The sequence below is a fragment of the Hyperoodon ampullatus genome (genome assembly GCF_949752795.1).
Source record: "Hyperoodon ampullatus genome assembly, chromosome: 12".
NCBI classification, from domain to species: Eukaryota; Metazoa; Chordata; class Mammalia; order Artiodactyla; family Ziphiidae; genus Hyperoodon; species Hyperoodon ampullatus.
In genome coordinates, this window is record NC_136925.1 from 75,370,317 (window position 1) to 75,386,587 (window position 16,271).

The 16,271-nt window shown below is 39.1% G+C and overlaps 1 protein-coding gene across 4 annotated transcripts in view; it reads left to right on the forward strand.

Annotated features, from left to right (window-relative positions):
• Positions 1-16,271, forward strand: part of ESR1 (estrogen receptor 1) — a gene marked incomplete at both ends in the record, with an annotated part of 276,707 nt that overhangs the window by 28,970 nt on the left and 231,466 nt on the right. For 2 of the 4 annotated variants that reach the window (XM_079716498.1, XM_079716497.1), the window contains one exon: positions 3,054-3,244. In XM_079716498.1, the coding sequence (XP_079572624.1) occupies positions 3,054-3,244 (191 nt within the window). Of the gene's footprint in view, positions 1-3,053; positions 3,251-16,271 lie in introns of those variants that run through there. The other 2 variants (XM_079716496.1, XM_079716499.1) reach the window with 2 other exon arrangements.

A 16,271-nucleotide genomic window follows, 5' to 3' on the forward strand; every position in this document is an offset into this window, starting at 1 on the left:
AAAGGTAAAGTGTGGATGAAAGGCATTTTGCCAACAGCATACAGCTCTGCTAGATCTGGGGAAAATGGGCTTTTGCTCTTACATCTTTTACCCATATTCTTAAAACAGTATTTGCATATCCTATTTATACTGTTTTGAAAATTGTTATATTATTGACTCAGTCATTGCTTAATTCGTTTGATATCAATATTTACCGAGTTCCTATTCTGGAAGAGGCTCTGTGCTATAAACGCTCAGCGTTCCAAAGATAAGACACAAGGAACTTAGTGGACAGCAATGAAGATGAGGATGTACAATTGAAGGAGTGATAATGTAGTAAGTAGCTGAAGAGAAGTAAAGAAAAACCTGCTATCGAGTTCAGAACAGGGATACGTTATTTCCAGCGTGTGGGGATTAGGAGTGGCTGATAAGAGAGGAATTCATGCATGGATGATGCTAAGTGAAAGAAACCAGTCACAAAAAGACAAAAACTATATGATTCTACTTATATGAAGTAGCCAGAGTACCAATGCATAGAGACAGAAAGTAGAATGGAGTTTGCCAGGGGCTGGGGGGAAGAAGAAATGAGGAGTTGTTGTTTAATGGGTAAAGAGTTTCAGTTTTGTGAGATGGAAAATTTCTGGAGATCGGTTGTACAACAGTATGAATATACTTATCACTGAACTGTACACTTAAAAACAGTTAAGGTAACAGATTTTATATTATGTTTACCTTGCCACAATTTAAAAAAAATACGGTATTTTATTATGCAGGGATGGATGGAGGATACTTGACACCTTGGAACTTTTGCCCATGCACATACTGTTCACTCACTCATTCATTCATTCATTCATTCAACAAACATGTATTGGATGCTTGCTATGTGTTAGGTGCTGAGCTGCTTCCCGAGGGTCGATACTAATAAGGTTTATAAGACATCGAATCTGTCAATGTCAAGCTTGCTCACCACCCCTTCCCTCCCCAGGTGCTAAGCTTCTGTAGTGAAATCTTCACAGCTGCTACCTGCTGACTTGAATCGCGCATGAGACCTTAGTAAACAAACAGTAGAAAGATTTGAGGTTATTTGGGGGGGCGTTGACGGCATGGTGATGAAATGGAAGGAGATGGGTAACCGAATATGAACTAGAATTGAAAACTGTGAGGCAGCTCTCTCTAAGGATATTAAAAAAAATAAAAGTCTCCTGTTTATGGCTGCCAACCTAAGAGCTAAGTCATTTAGAATGGAACAAACTGGCAAAGTCAGATGCACTCAACCCAAGGAGCTCCTTATTTTGTGACTATTACGGCAAATGTAGTTTGAGAGCCACTGCCGCAAAATTGTGGGCGATGTTGATGAGTGAGAAGGGCAGGGAAGGGTTGTACAATTTGAGCTAAAAGGAAAGGCAGGCTTGTGAAGGGAAGGAGCGGGGACAGTCAGGGTGGTCTGGTTATTTGGGCGGGGAGTGGAAAGCAGGAAGCATGAGCTTCCTTAACCGAGAGACTCTGGCAGCTCTATCTTCAATTCACTTTTTCTCATCTTATTTTGTTTTTGTTTTTAAATGTCGTAGGCTTCATTCCATCTTTCCCTCCAATATTTTTCTACTTCTTTTTTTTCCCCCTTATATACCCTGGAACACTCCATTCATTTCAAGGTATTCTTGAGTGCCGTCTACATTGCAGGCACTGTGCTGGGCTCTGGCTATATACTCCCCAGTTCTCTCATACCACCTTTATTCTGTTGCACATGCCTAGCCAATCCTGGGTCGGTGTCATTTCTGCTCCTGTGCGTGGTTCGATGAGACACACAAACTTAGTCTCATCTATTCCTTTCCTTACCTCTTTGCTCCCTGTCTCCTTCAAGGTGTCTTCAGTGAGGCTGTTCCTTCTACCTGTTTCTTTAATCCCAACTGCTTGACTTTCCTTCTTGACTTTGTTCTGTTTTCCCTTCTCCGTACCTTCCACCATTCCCTCCCTACTGGCCCATTCCCTTCAGTCTCCATGAGGCCTTCTCAGGCCCCTTCCATTCAAAAAACGCCTTTTTGTCTTTATATGCTTTAGTGACAACCCTATCTCTTTCTCTTCCCATTCACGTCCAAGTTCTCAGAGGAATGGCCTTCACTCATTTTCATTTCCTTACGTTCCATCCACTCTCCACCCACTGGATTGGCTTGTACTGTCTACTGAAACTCCTTGCTAAGTGTCCTCCTTGTCAAATCCAACTTCATTTTATCAGTCCTGGTTTTATTGGACTTTTCTGCACCTTTGACACGATTGGTCACACTCTCCTTCTTAAAGCTTTCTACTTCTTTAAGCTTTTTTGCTTCCCCATTTCCTTGGTTCTCCCAGAACTTTCTGAGTGTGCCTTCTCAGATTCTTTTCTGAGATATGCTTCCTCCCTGAAAATTTTCAAGGTTGGTGTAATCATTTGTGTTCCTCTGTTCTCATTCTACACGTTCTTGAAGAGGAATACTGAATATTGACTAGTATCCTCAAATTACAGTCAAGTCATAACAACTGATACCTGGGGTTACCTTGTAACAGTGATGTAAAATTTTGAATTATCTTTCTATACATGTTCTATGTTGCTCATCAGTTCATCTGACTTTCAAATGTTCCAGCTGTTTTATGCTTTGTCTCCATTTTCTAAAGGCCCTTAGTGTGGTCTAGAATTGGAATGAGCATTGGTCTCTAATGGTTCTGGGTTAATTGAGAATCCCTAAAAAAATCAATAAGTCTATTAGAAACCAGTTAATTTCATTTTGTCATTTTCTGGATAATATATTCTGGTGTAGGAAGTCCATTTTTTAAGAAAGTTTGCAATAAACAATTTCCCCTGAAGGTTAATATAATAGGCAAACCCCTTTTGCTGCAACAGACGGCAAGAGGTAATGAAAGATTAGCTTACATTATGATTCATTATTTCAAAATGTCAGAATAAAGTGGATCTGCTACATCTTCCAAGCCCTCTTATTCTTTAGAGGAGAGTGCATGCTTTGCTTTTCTAATGTTAATGGATTCACTGTGTTTTTTTTTTGTTTTGTTTTTTTGTTTTTTTCTCCTATTTTTTTCCCCAGGCCAAATTCAGATAATCGACGCCAGGGTGGCAGAGAGAGATTGGCCAGCACCAGTGACAAGGGAAGCATGGCCATGGAATCTGCCAAGGAGACTCGCTACTGTGCAGTGTGCAATGACTATGCCTCAGGCTACCATTATGGAGTTTGGTCTTGCGAGGGCTGTAAGGCCTTCTTCAAGAGAAGTATTCAAGGTAATAGTGTGTTGAAAACAACTTATCCCATTTTTTAATCCTAAGAGGGGAAGCAACAGAGGAAGGCATATGATCAGCCATTTGTACAAAACACTTATACCTAGTAGGTCCACTAGTATCTATGGTAGAAACACGGAGAAGAGACAAGATCCCAGGAGAAGGAATTGGCAAATGTCAGGGCAGTTGTGGCTGAGTCATTATGCTTCCTCCATTTGGCAAGATCCCAACAGTCTTGAGCAACTCTAGAGGAAGAGGATTTCAATAGCTGTGTCTCTGAGATGTTGTCCATGCCATGATTGGGGGATGGCAGGTGGATATTTATGTGTTGTAGGCAACTAGGCTTATGTGATGTAGTGTGATATTAATTATCCATATATAATTATTTCTCCAGCTTAGCTTTGCGCAGATAAGCATTCTGATCTTTGCTCCAAACCAATTCTAATTTAACTCATTCTTCTCTTGCTCTTCTTCCATCTCTTTGTTGTCTCAATGGATGACATGACCTTTTGCTAAAATGAGAAGATTCAATGGCTGGTGACTTGTAATAAGGGATGCGTTACCTGTATCAAGCAGTTATTAAGTATACACCTGTAAGATTTCATTCATGTCATTTGCAATGTCTGCTTCAATCCTTTTCTTTTATACAGTTTTCCAAGTGCAGCTTCTCTGATAGACTGCCAGCTACATTTCATTTCTACTCTAGGAGTGTCTATATTGTTCCTATATTGTCTATATAGGATATACTGGGAGAAACAATCATTTTTACTACCTAAAATATCTATGTTAAAGATCCTTTGACAAAAACAGAGATCTGACAGCGGTGTAAACTAGCTGGATTAACCTTTTGTTTTAATACTGGACCATTTTTCTCTGTTCTTATTCCGTTATCTTTTCAGCTTAAACAAAGTTTAGTATATAAATACTAAGAATATTTCTGATGGAGTTTTTGTGTGATTCCTTCTATGGAAATTGAGACTGAAGTAACTTGTTGAAAACCAGAGTCTACTAAATTAATAGGTACTGATTTCAGACACTTTTGAATAGAGAATGAATCACTATTCTCATGGACTTTTTGCTGTAGCTCTTCACTGCCCTGATGTGGGGTGAAAGCTGGGGGATGATACACACTATTTATTTTTCCTTTCAGTGCCAGTGGATGGATTTTTTTAAAGGCTATTCATATCTTAATAGAGTAGCATGTGAGGTCAACTTGGTCCATTTTAAAAGCACTTTTTTTTGGACAACTATTACTTTCCACATCTTTTAGAAATCTATTGTAAGACTGGGACTTTTTTATTAGAATTTTAATAAAATTTATAATATTATATGATAGTGGACTTTTGTATATAGATACATACCAACACAGATAATTTAATTTTACTAGCAGATATTAATACTATCTTAATTAGAAAAGTGATATTTGTATTTTGGTTTAATTTAGTATAAGCCCTTAAAGGTCTTTTGACAGCCATCTTCATTTGTGATTCTTCTTTTCACTTAATTTTATATAATCTAAGATACCATTATTTTTATCAAGCATTTAATCTGGTATGGAAAAATCATCTGATAGAGGTAGATTTAGTGGGTAGATTCAACTACAAACTTGGACAAGTCATTTATCTGAGACTGAGTTCCCTCATCTGTAAAAATGATTTAGAGCAGGGGTCAGCAGTTTTTCTGCAAAGGACCAGAGAGTAACCAGTTAGGCTTTGCAGGCCATGCAGTCTCTGTGACAGCTACTCACTCTGGCATTGTGGCCTGCAAGGAGCCATAGGCACTGTGTAAATAAATGGGTGTGTGCCAGTAAAACTTTATATACACAAACAGGTAACTGACCAGGACTGGCCTGTGGGCCATAAGTTGCTGACTCCCGATTTAATGTACGACAAGAGAATTGATGGTTTCCAAATCTAACATTTTGTCTTTCATGTTTATTGAGAACTTACTCCATACCTGTGCTAGATAGTCTGAGGGAAATAAAAATATGTGTAAGAAGTAATCCATAATCCCACAAAATTTAGAATTTGTTTGGGAAATTTATTTGGGGAGGCAAAGGTACACGTTCTCATGATAGTATTAGAGAGTAAGTTAGTATAAAGTGCTGTGCTATGATACAGATAGGGAAGACAATAGATGAATATAAGAAAAGAAGATATTGTCAGTTATAAATGTAAAAAGACTGAGATTGAAGGTAGAAACTATCTTCCTCCAAGGAACAATGACAGTATTTTCACACATTATTTTCTTCACGTGTGTTCAGCATTTAGGAGTGTGCTGTGTAACACCACATTGAACTTAGTATTGTCTCTAGGCGTTAAGGCATCGGAACAAAAAACACAGGAAAAAAATACTTATAAAAATTAAATGAAGTAAATGTAAGTGTATAAAAAAATATTTTGTTGATATGGCTTTATCTCAAGTTCAAATATTCAAAAAATGTTTGCTTACTCTTTGATAGTTAAAATATGTATCTGATTTCTAACTTGTATGTACAGACTAAATAGTAGGATTTCATTATACTATATAAAGTTGTACATATAAACTGCTTACAAATGCAATTTCTATGTGGCTTCAGAAACTTCTTACTTATCATGGTATGAAGACATTTATAGAAGATTTCTTAAATGAGATGACTATTGAGTCCAAAGTTCTGCAGGAAGCCTGGAAACAAGGCAGAGTTATTAATTTTTAAAGGTAGAGAGGAACCTTAAAAATTATAAAGTTCACTAATTTATTAATTTGTTCATTGAATGCCTCTGCTAAGCAAAGCACTGTGTGAGGTCCTGGAGATACAATTACAGTAAAGACATAGTCCTTACCCCCACAGAGCTTAAAGGTAGTGGGAGAGATGGACAAATAAACCAGCAATTAAATTACAGTGTGATAAGTACCAAGATGAGGGTGAGTGCAGATTTTACAGGAGTCCAAACTTCACCTCTTCCTGGTGGGGCTTGAGTCAGGCTCTCAGAGAAAGTTTCCTGATTTAAAATTGTCTGGAGAATTTTGCAAGTGAGCAAAATGAAGAAGGGCAGGTTGAGTGTTCAATCATGTGAAAATGGGACTGAGTATGCGGGTAAAGACCAGGAGGTAAGACAGAGTTTGGGGAGTTCTGTGAATAAAAATTAACAAAACTAATATACCCTCAAAGACATTCCTGGGCCATATATTTCTTCTTAGACTGTGTAAAAACAAAGTAATTTATTTCCTTTTGACTTTAATGGCGTTTCCATCTATTTGATTTTTTTGTGTATATAAAAGGAAAACAGCAGAGCAATAGAGTCTTTCTCATCATAGTCTTGATAGCTTGGAACTAAAAAGTTTTACTGAACTTCTGTGACTCTTTATAAATCACGCTGCCCCTCAAACCTATTTAAGGACAGTGAAGGGTCTGACATGCTGCAGGTAGAAAGTTCTGAAGATGCTGTAGCTCTTCCTGTTTTTCTTGTTGCTTAAGAAGAGAGCTAGAAATGAGTATCCATCAGATTACTCTAGTGCTCTAAGTGTTTAGTTGAAGAGGTAAAGTGTTTGACTTGAAAGCATACAAATTTTCATCCCCTACCTAGTGTATGAACTTGATTACTCAAGAAATTGAATAATGGCCTCCAGTTGAACGTACTTTTTTTTTTTTAAAGTGAAGTCAAGGACACGATTTAAGGGAGATGTGTGAAATTGGATATTCTGTGAATTTATTAATCATTGCAGGTAGAGGAGCAGTGTTCCTTAAGATGTGTTGTAGGTAGAGACTCTTGGATGAGTTACATAAGCAGATTTGGTTATGGGTTCAGCAGCCAAGTACTACCTTTGAACATTATTCCAAGGAAAAAAGACTCCATGGAGCTCACTGCTTGGTCATAATATTACAAATAAATATTGTAAAGATCATATTATGGTCTTATATTATAAATGGTCATGAGGCACAGTGGAGGCTCAAACCTATCTGTACACTCCTAGCTGCACTGCCACTTTATATTTTCTTTCTAAGGCACCTATGGAAGATGCTTAACACTATGCTTTACAGATATGGCCCAGGCCCATGTTGACTTAAAGGTTAGCTAAGGCCAGAAGGACATGGTATTAGGGTGGAGTCTGGTTATGGTTCAGCACAGTGGGGGTCTTAGGTCCCACAAGGATGACTGATGTCCTTACCCACCAGGCCCTAGAAAGCTTCAGGGTGAGAGTCCAGCACCCTGGATAGCTCCTTCAACAGCTGCCAGGGGTAAGCAGAGACTGACTTTCTAAAGAACCTCAGGCCCGTTCAGCTGGTCTGTGAAAAGAGAACTTAGTTCTTTTGTGCTTAGGAGTTCACTCTTGTTTGCCCAAGATGGGTGAGTTTTTAAGCTAAGTTTCCCATTTCCAGTCGCCTTCTGTCTTGACCTATGCGCCCCTGTCTAGAAAAGGCCAGAGGATGGGGTAGACGTGGAGGCTGCTCTCTCCTTACAAAACTGTCTTATCTCTGGAGTCCTTTCAGAGATACATCTCAGAGTTGATCCTGGTAGTACATGCACCCCAAAATACGAAGTCTTTTGTCTCCACATTTCCCTACAGGGGAAATGTCCCTACAGTGACAGCAGGAGAGGTCTTTTAGATACATTAATCAGGTCATATGGTCTTAAACTCTCACTGCACTTAAAGTCCAGATTCCTTTCTATGCCTTAAAATACTCTGCATGGTCGTATTCCTGCTTCCTTCTCTCCCCGTCACTGTAATCCAGCCATGATGGCCATCTTTCTCTTCTCCCAACACACGACACACATTCCTTTCTCAGGACCTTAGTATATACAGTTTCCTTTTTACCTTTGCTTGCAACACCCAGCTCTTTACTTGTCTGGCTTCTTGTTCAGTCTCTCTACACGACCACATTCTCTGAGAAGTCTCCCCTGATTACCCCACCAAAAATAACCCTACAAACCTTTGCCTCTATTTTTTTTAAAAAATACCGTTCTTATTTTTGTTTAAGGCCCTTAAACCCTTAATGAACTTTTAAATTTATTCATTTGGTTGATTATTATCTGTCTGCAACAGGTGCCACCTTCAAATATTCCTGCCCAAACTTGGATGGAAGCTCAGTGAGAGCTGATTTCTGGTTTGGTCTGCCCTGTTTGTTGCTATAACTCCCATGTCTACAGTCATGTGGGCACGTGTCTGTTAAATGATAGAACATGGCAAGAAGTCAAAAGAATAGTAGATAAAACCTGCTGGAGGGCTTCAGAGAACAGAGTTATTTCATCAGGTAAGGAGGCTAGCAAGAGAAGTGTTAATGCAAGTGGTATATTTGATATAGGCCTGGAAAGAATTGGAGGATATTCATAGGCATTAAGAAGTTTGGAGAAGAATTCCAGAAATGTGAAATAGCGTAAACCAAGAAATGCACAGTGGAAATTGGGTAACTCAGCTGTGAAAGAACAGAGGGCTTGCTGTCTTCTCTCTGCCTCTCTATTTTCCCTCTTCGTCTCTCTACAAGCAGGCATTCCACAGAGTTTGCAACCTCTGTTCCTTTCACCTTCTCATCCTTTTCTCCACCCAGTTTCCTAAGCAATGTCATACATATCTATTATGGGTTAAATTGTGTCCCCCCCAAAAAGATATGATGAAGTCCTAATCCCCCAGTACCTCAGAATGTCACCTTATTTGGAAATAGGGTTGTTGCAGATATAATTAGTTAAGATGAGGTCATACTAGAGTATGGTGACTAATGTTCTTATTGGAAGAGGAAATTTGGACAGAGAGACAGGGAGGATAATGCCATGAGATGATGGAAAGAGATACTGAAGTGATGCATCTACAAGCCAAGGAACAGCAAGGATTGCTGGCAAACACCAGAAGGCAAGTAATTCTTCCCTACAGGTTTCAGAGGGAGCATGGCCTTGCTGACACCTTGATTTCAGACTTTTAGCCTCCAGAACTGTGAGGCAATACTTTATGATGTTTTAAGTTACTCATTTATGGTACTTTGTTATGGTAGCCCTAGGGAACAGTATTTAAGACCTGCAGTATAACAGTTATGTAAATATCTTCCAAGTTTAGCTCCCGTGCAAACCCTGCTTCTTAGTGATGCCTACGTATCCCTGACACTAGCCACTCCTCGTAACTACTTTTATATCAGTTCCCTCACCGTTCCCTCAGGCATCTACACTTAAAAGCTTGGAGTTAGTTATCCTCATCTTTTCACTTTGCAGTCCTTCCCTGTGATGGTTCCCATCAAAGCTGTTGTGTAATCCTGTTGGGTCTATCTCTTTAATGTCTATCCATCCAATTCCCACTACTTAGAGTTTGCCCCATTAACTTTCACCAGGATCATTGCAGTAATTTAATTTTTCCTTCTTCATCTAAGTCACTTCCTTCATTTGTTTTCCTTCCTCCAAACCTGTCTGCACACTGACAGTCTATTAACATTAACAAATCACTAATCATAACAATACTTTGCACAGAATTCTTTAATGACTTCTGGGGCCCATGGAATAATCCTTAGACAACCAAGCATTCAAGGATTTCCCCAGTCTTGTCCTAGCCTATCTTTCTGGTTGTCTTAAAGTCATCGTTTCTACTTCTGAGGTAGACCCCCTACACTGGACTACATACTGTTATTCAAACATGACCATCCCATTTCTTTGCTAGGAATTTCTTTCCGGATTTACCTGTAAAATTTCTTCTTGTCCTAGTCAAAGTGATGATTGTCATCAAACCTCTGATGTTAATGCAGAAGTTCTCTTTCTTCTTGGCTCTCTGTATTACAGTCAGCACTTTGTATCTGTGGGTTCAACTAACCCCTGATTAAAAATACTAACAAAGGGCTTCCCTGGTGGCACAGTGGTTGAGAGTCCGCCTGCCGATGCAGGGGACACGGGTTCGTGCCCCCGTCCGGGAAGATCCCACATGCCACGGAGCGGCTGGGCCCGTGAGCCATGGCCGCTGAGCCCGCGCGTCCTGAGTCTGTGCTCCACAGAGGGAGAGGCCACAGCAGTGAGAGGCCCGCGTACAGCAAAAAAAAAAAAAAAAAAAAAAATACTAACAAAAATTCCAGAAAGTTCCAAAAAGCAAATTTTCCTTGTGCCAGCCAACTATTTGCATAGCATTTACATTGTATTTACAACTATTTGCATTTACATTATATTAGGTATTGTGAATAATCTAGAGATGATTTAAAGTATACTGGAGGATGTGTGTAGGCTATATGCAAACGCTATGGTAATTTTATATAAGGCACTTGAACTGCCACATATTTTGGTATCTGAGGGGGATCCTGTAACCAATCCCCTGAGGATACTGAGGGATGACTGTACTTTGTTCCCATTGCCTAGGATTGCAGGTACAGGCATACCTTGTTTTACTGCCCTTTGATTTATTGCTTTTTGCAAATACTGCGTTTCTTACAAATTGAAGTTTTGTGGCAACCCTCTATCGAATGTCTATTGGCACTATTTTTCCAACAGCATTTGCTCACTTCATGTTTCTGTATCCCATTTGGGTAATTCTCACAATATTTCAAATTTTTCATTCTTACTATGTTTGTTATGGTGATCTGTGATCAGTGATCTTTGATGTTACTATTGTAATTGTTTTGGGGCATCATGAACTGCACCCATATATGGTGGTGAATTTAATTGATAAATGTTGTGTTCTGACTGCTCCACTGATGAGCTGTTCCCCAGTCTCTGTCCTCCTTGGACCTCCCTATTCCCTGAGACACAACAATATTAAACTTAGGCCAATTAATAACCCTACAGTAGCCTCTGATTGTTCAAGTTGAAGGAAAAGTCAATTGATGTAGCAGACTTCATTGTTGTCTTATATTAAGAAATTGTCACTTTGAGCAACCACCACCCTGATCAGTTATCCATCAACATTGAGGCATGACCCTCCACCAGCAAAAGGATTACTCGCTGAAGGCTCAGATGATGGTTAGCATTTTTTAGCAATAAAGTATTTTTTAATTAAGACAGGTACAGTTTTAAGACATAATGCTATTGTGAACAATAGATGACAGTATAGTGTAAACATAACTTTTATATGCATTGGGAAACCAAAAAATTCGTGTGACTCCTTTTATTGTGATATTCACTTTATTGCAGTGATCTGGAACCCAACCCTCAAAATCTCTGAGGTCTGCTTGTATTTGTGTATGTGTGTCTTTCTCTTACTGACTGTGAGTCTCCCAAAGGCAAGGCACAAATCAAGGTTTCATATTACATGAGTCACTCAATGAATAAATACAGGAATGAAAGGATGGTTAGGATCAGTTTGCTTTAAGCAACACAAAGCCATTACATTTTTTCAGTCATGGGAGAGATATGATAAAACAGTCTTTAATTAAGATTAATCTGCTAGAGGCATTTAGGAGAGACCAGAGAAGGGAGCAACTAAAAGCACGAGGATGAATTTGGCTGATATTCACATACCTTGGACATACTAAAAATCTGAACTTTGGTATTTGTGAAATGGGAAAAAGGAATAGAATGAAGGATATTCTAATGAAAGAATCTATGTTGTTTTAAGATGATTCAATATGAAGTATCTGGAAAAAAAGGAAGTTAAAGAGGTTCAAAAACAGAGGGAAAATGCTGGTGTCATCACCTGAACTGGGAAAATCAAGAGGAAGGCCAAATAGATAGGGGTCGAGTAAATTAAATTCCAGACGTACTGAGTTTGACATGATAGCTGGACATTCAGATAGAATTATCCAGCAGCTCCAGAAACAGAAGCAGCACTCTGCAGACAGTCCAGGAGTGGGAATTAGAATCAATTTCCTCAATTAATTTTAAAGAAACTTGATGAAATGAATGGTTTAACTACCTCCTGAAGGTTGTCCGTTATTAATAATGAAGAAGTAACTCCAGAAACATCCTCTTGATTCTCATGATAATATGAGTTTCCTGGATCTTACCAAAACCTTGTAAGAAGCACTCTCATTATCAAACGTGTATGTTCAAGGCCCTTCTAAACAGGAAAATCACAAATTAGCCCAATAGGGCCAAATGCTGCTCTCCAGGATCTTACAATTTGAGAACATGCTGGTACCAACACATTAGCTGTACAAATAGTAAATGGAAGGGAACAAATCTAAGCATTTTTATGATGTTCAAATAAAAAGCAAGCTTCCCCCCCACCCCCAATTATTAATACTATGGGAGTCCACAGACATCTTTTCTAACCCAGAAAGATGCAAATTGTGCAATAGAGAAATAAGGCAATTGGGGCCAAAGGGCAGAAGAGTTTTAGGGTGTATACATATGAGCTATCATGTAATTTTCAAATGAAAGCATTTATAATGAAACTTTTTTTTTTTTTTTTTTTTTTTTTGCGGTTCGCGGGCCTCTCACTGTGTGGCCTCTCCCGTTGCGGAGCACAGGCTCCGGACGCGCAGGCTCATCGGCCATGGCTCACGGGCCCAGCCGCTCCGCGGCATGTGGGATCTTCCTAGACCGGGTCAAGAACCCGTGTCCCCTGCATCGGCAGGCAGACTCTCAACCACTGCGCCACCAGGGAAGCCCCTATAATGAAACTTTTTAAAAGAAAAGTCTTAACTCCAGCTGTTGGTAAACTTGCCAAATGTTTGGCTCCTGGCTGTCACCGGAGAAAAAAGAAAGGCCCAACCCTAAAATTTAAGACTTGAAAACCTCCTTCCATGTAAGAGTGCCATCCCTATTACCAATTTTAAGTGCTAGTTACTCTTTAATGCTACAGTATGAAAATTAGAGGTTTGTGCACACATGAATGCATGCATTTGAAGACTGGCTCAGAAAAGCAAAATCATAGTCTTTCTACCTGTGAAATGACAGTGGCTCTTCTTTTTTTATCCTTCAGCCAAATAATCTTTATCTTGGAGATAATTAAGACAAAATGCATCTGACAAATAAAATCAGTATAGAGCCCCTATTTCTTGGCAGCTCTTGTGGACACAGCTGAAGCTTTTAGAGGTCTTTAAAAACCATGGCAACAAATGCCTTTGAAGGGTAAGCAAAGGTTCCAAATGTTTTTAATCGCTGGTGTTTTTATGCTACCACTTTAAGCATTCTTTTTCGTTTTTTTGTCCATCTGATTGAAGTTAAATTTCCAATTTCCCTACTAAATGGTTCTGTCCTGGTCATGGCATTGACTATTTCCATTAAAGTAGTAGACTTTGTGCCCATATATAGTGGTTAAGCTTATCAACAATTCCATTAGAAAGCCTTGTTTATGAGTGGCATTAATTTCACACAAAAGTTATAGATAGCCTTTAATAGGTACATTTTCAAAGGGCATTAACTAGCCCTCAAAATTATGTGCTAATACTGTTCTTACAGAACCTACCAATGGCGGCCCATGGCCTAATCCTGCCTAAATTTCCCTTTCCTTCACAGAAAGCTGCTGTTGATACCGTTAAAATGCTATTTCCTTTTAGATCCTTTCAGAGAGAATGGGCTGATTCTCTGATACTCATTCAGAGAAAAGTATACTTTGAGATGTAGTCTGATCATTTCTGAACTATATATTATACTTTGCTATTTCAGAACTGTGCATACAGGTTATACTATAACCTGCTTGCCTGGTTTTTTGACTGAAAAATAACAACACTCAAGAAAAATCTGTTTCATAGATCTGCCATCCACTTTGTAAAACTTTTTCTTGGAATTATGTTAATTCTCTGCTCATGTGTGAGTTTTAGAGCAGATTTAATATTTTTAAAGAAAAGTAGTGCTTTACTTGAGAAACTGAGAATATAGTAGGGGAAATATTTCTGTTATTTTCCTCACATTTTCATCTTCCTTTCGCTGAAATAAAAAAGAGATTTCATTTTTTCAGTTGCTAAGAAATAAAGGAACAAAGAAGTAAACAATTTAATTATTAAATTATAATTTCTCTCTGCCATAGGTACTATTCTATTTTCTTTGAGAAAGTGTACATGGATTTAAAATTTTATCCAGATGAGCATCATCTTTATCCGATCCATTTGGCAGTTTCAAAATCATGTATTAGGAAGTGTGGAGTGAATAAGTAAAGAAATTCTTAAATCACCCCCCAGGGGTGAGTGGCTAGATTACATTTATAAATATACATTTTTTTGTGTGATTCAAATCTAAGCACAGTGATTTAAAAGAATCCTACACACACTTTACTATATTTCATTAAGTGATGCACACAATATTTTCCTTATACACCAGAGAAGATAAATTATAGTTCTTAAGATAATTGAAATTCATAATTGTTTTGTTCCTTTGACACTTCAGAGTTCCTAACGAGAGATTTCATTGGAAAATTATGTAAAAGTACACTTACCACTACTACTAACCAGTGACACGATGGTAGATTGTAGTCACCTTGGAGATGGGTTTCTTCTTTATTTTGTTTTTCTGACTGCTAGCATGTTGATCACTCTTCCTGCTACACAAGTGCCTGCAGACCAGCCCCATCTCTGCCCTCTCGACCCACCTCCTCGTGTGCAGTTCCTCATACTGGCCTCTGTCCTTGTCAAGTTAATTTGGTGGGTGTCTTCACCAACCCCTTGTGGGAGTTGTTCTCCCTCTGCCTGTGTTATCTGGTACATGCCATTCTCTCCCCTCTCACCACCCAACCTGATTTCTACAAAGTGTTGTCTTTTACCAGACCCAATTCTTGCTTTTCCTTATTGCACTTTTCTTACCTCATGTCTTCTTAGCCTACAGACCTCCCTGCTCAAGTTCCTCACAGCATCCCTACCCAAGAGGGCTAACTCTTCTAGCTCAGAGACTTAGAGCAAGATTTTTTTATGCAACAGATATTTCTTTTTTTAAAAAAAATTTTTTTATTTATTTTTCTTTTTGCTGTACACGGACCTCTCACTGCTGTGGCCTCTTCCGTTGCGGAGCACAGGCTCCGGGCACACAGGCTCAGCGGCCATGGCTCACGGGCCCAGCTGCTCCGCGGTATGTGGCATCCTCCCAGACTGGAGCACGAACCCGTGTCCCCTGCATCGGCAGGCGGACTCAACCACTGTGCCACCAGGGAAGCCCAGCAGATATTTCTTGAATGACCATTTCATTTTAGCCCTGGGAGAAATGCAAAACTATAAAATCCATAGACTGTGAGATCCAATTAAGAATTCAGCTTGTACAAAAATGGAAGGATTGTAATGATACACACTAAACCATAGAAGCATTAAACTCAGCACTACAGGAGATGCCTCAAAGCAGTATAAAGGAACAAAGGGATATCTCAGAAGATATGGTTATGAGTTGAGAGGAGGGAGTGGGCACAGAGCACTGGAGTAAACTTGAAGACATCGTGGTGTTTAAATTGATACTCTGTTCAGAGGACCAGGTGGAGAGTTCTACTTCATTGTAAGTGCCCTGTGATTTATTGTTGTGATCTCATGGCTCACTTCTGCATGTTTAATACTGTAGAACATTATATATTTTAGGGGAGTATGGGTTTTTTATTTTTATTTTTTTTGAAGTTTACCTGTAGTTTATTTTTTAAATTTTTTATTGAAATATTGATTTACAATGTTGTGTTAGATTCAGGTGTACAGCAAAGCGATTCAGTTTCATAAATATATATGAAACCCATATATATATATGGGTTTATTATTTGTATTTGTAACATATCTTAAAAACATATTCCATGTGTATATCTGGACCGCTTTTTTTTTGGGGGGGGTACACAGGCCTCTCACTGTTGTGGCCTCTCCCATTGCGGAGCAGAGGCTCTGGACTTACAGGCTCAGTGGCCATGGCTCACGGGCCTAGCCGCTCTGCGGCATGTGGGATCTTCCCGGACCGGGGCACGAGCCCGTGTCCCCTGCATCGGCAGGCGGACTCTCAACCACTGTGCCACCAGGGAAGCCCTGGACTGCTTTTATTAGCAGTAAGTCTATCATGTATTCAGAAGTTGATAACACTTATTTCCAGGGTAATGTGCTATTTCAGTTTACTTTTGAAGTTTGACATGGAAATGATGTTAATAAAAATCTGAAGATGTTCCTCTGAAGTAATATGTAATGTAGCTATTATGGAGGTAAATGTATTTGATATTTGATGTGGATGAAAACAATTGGTCCCAAGCTAAGATGTAT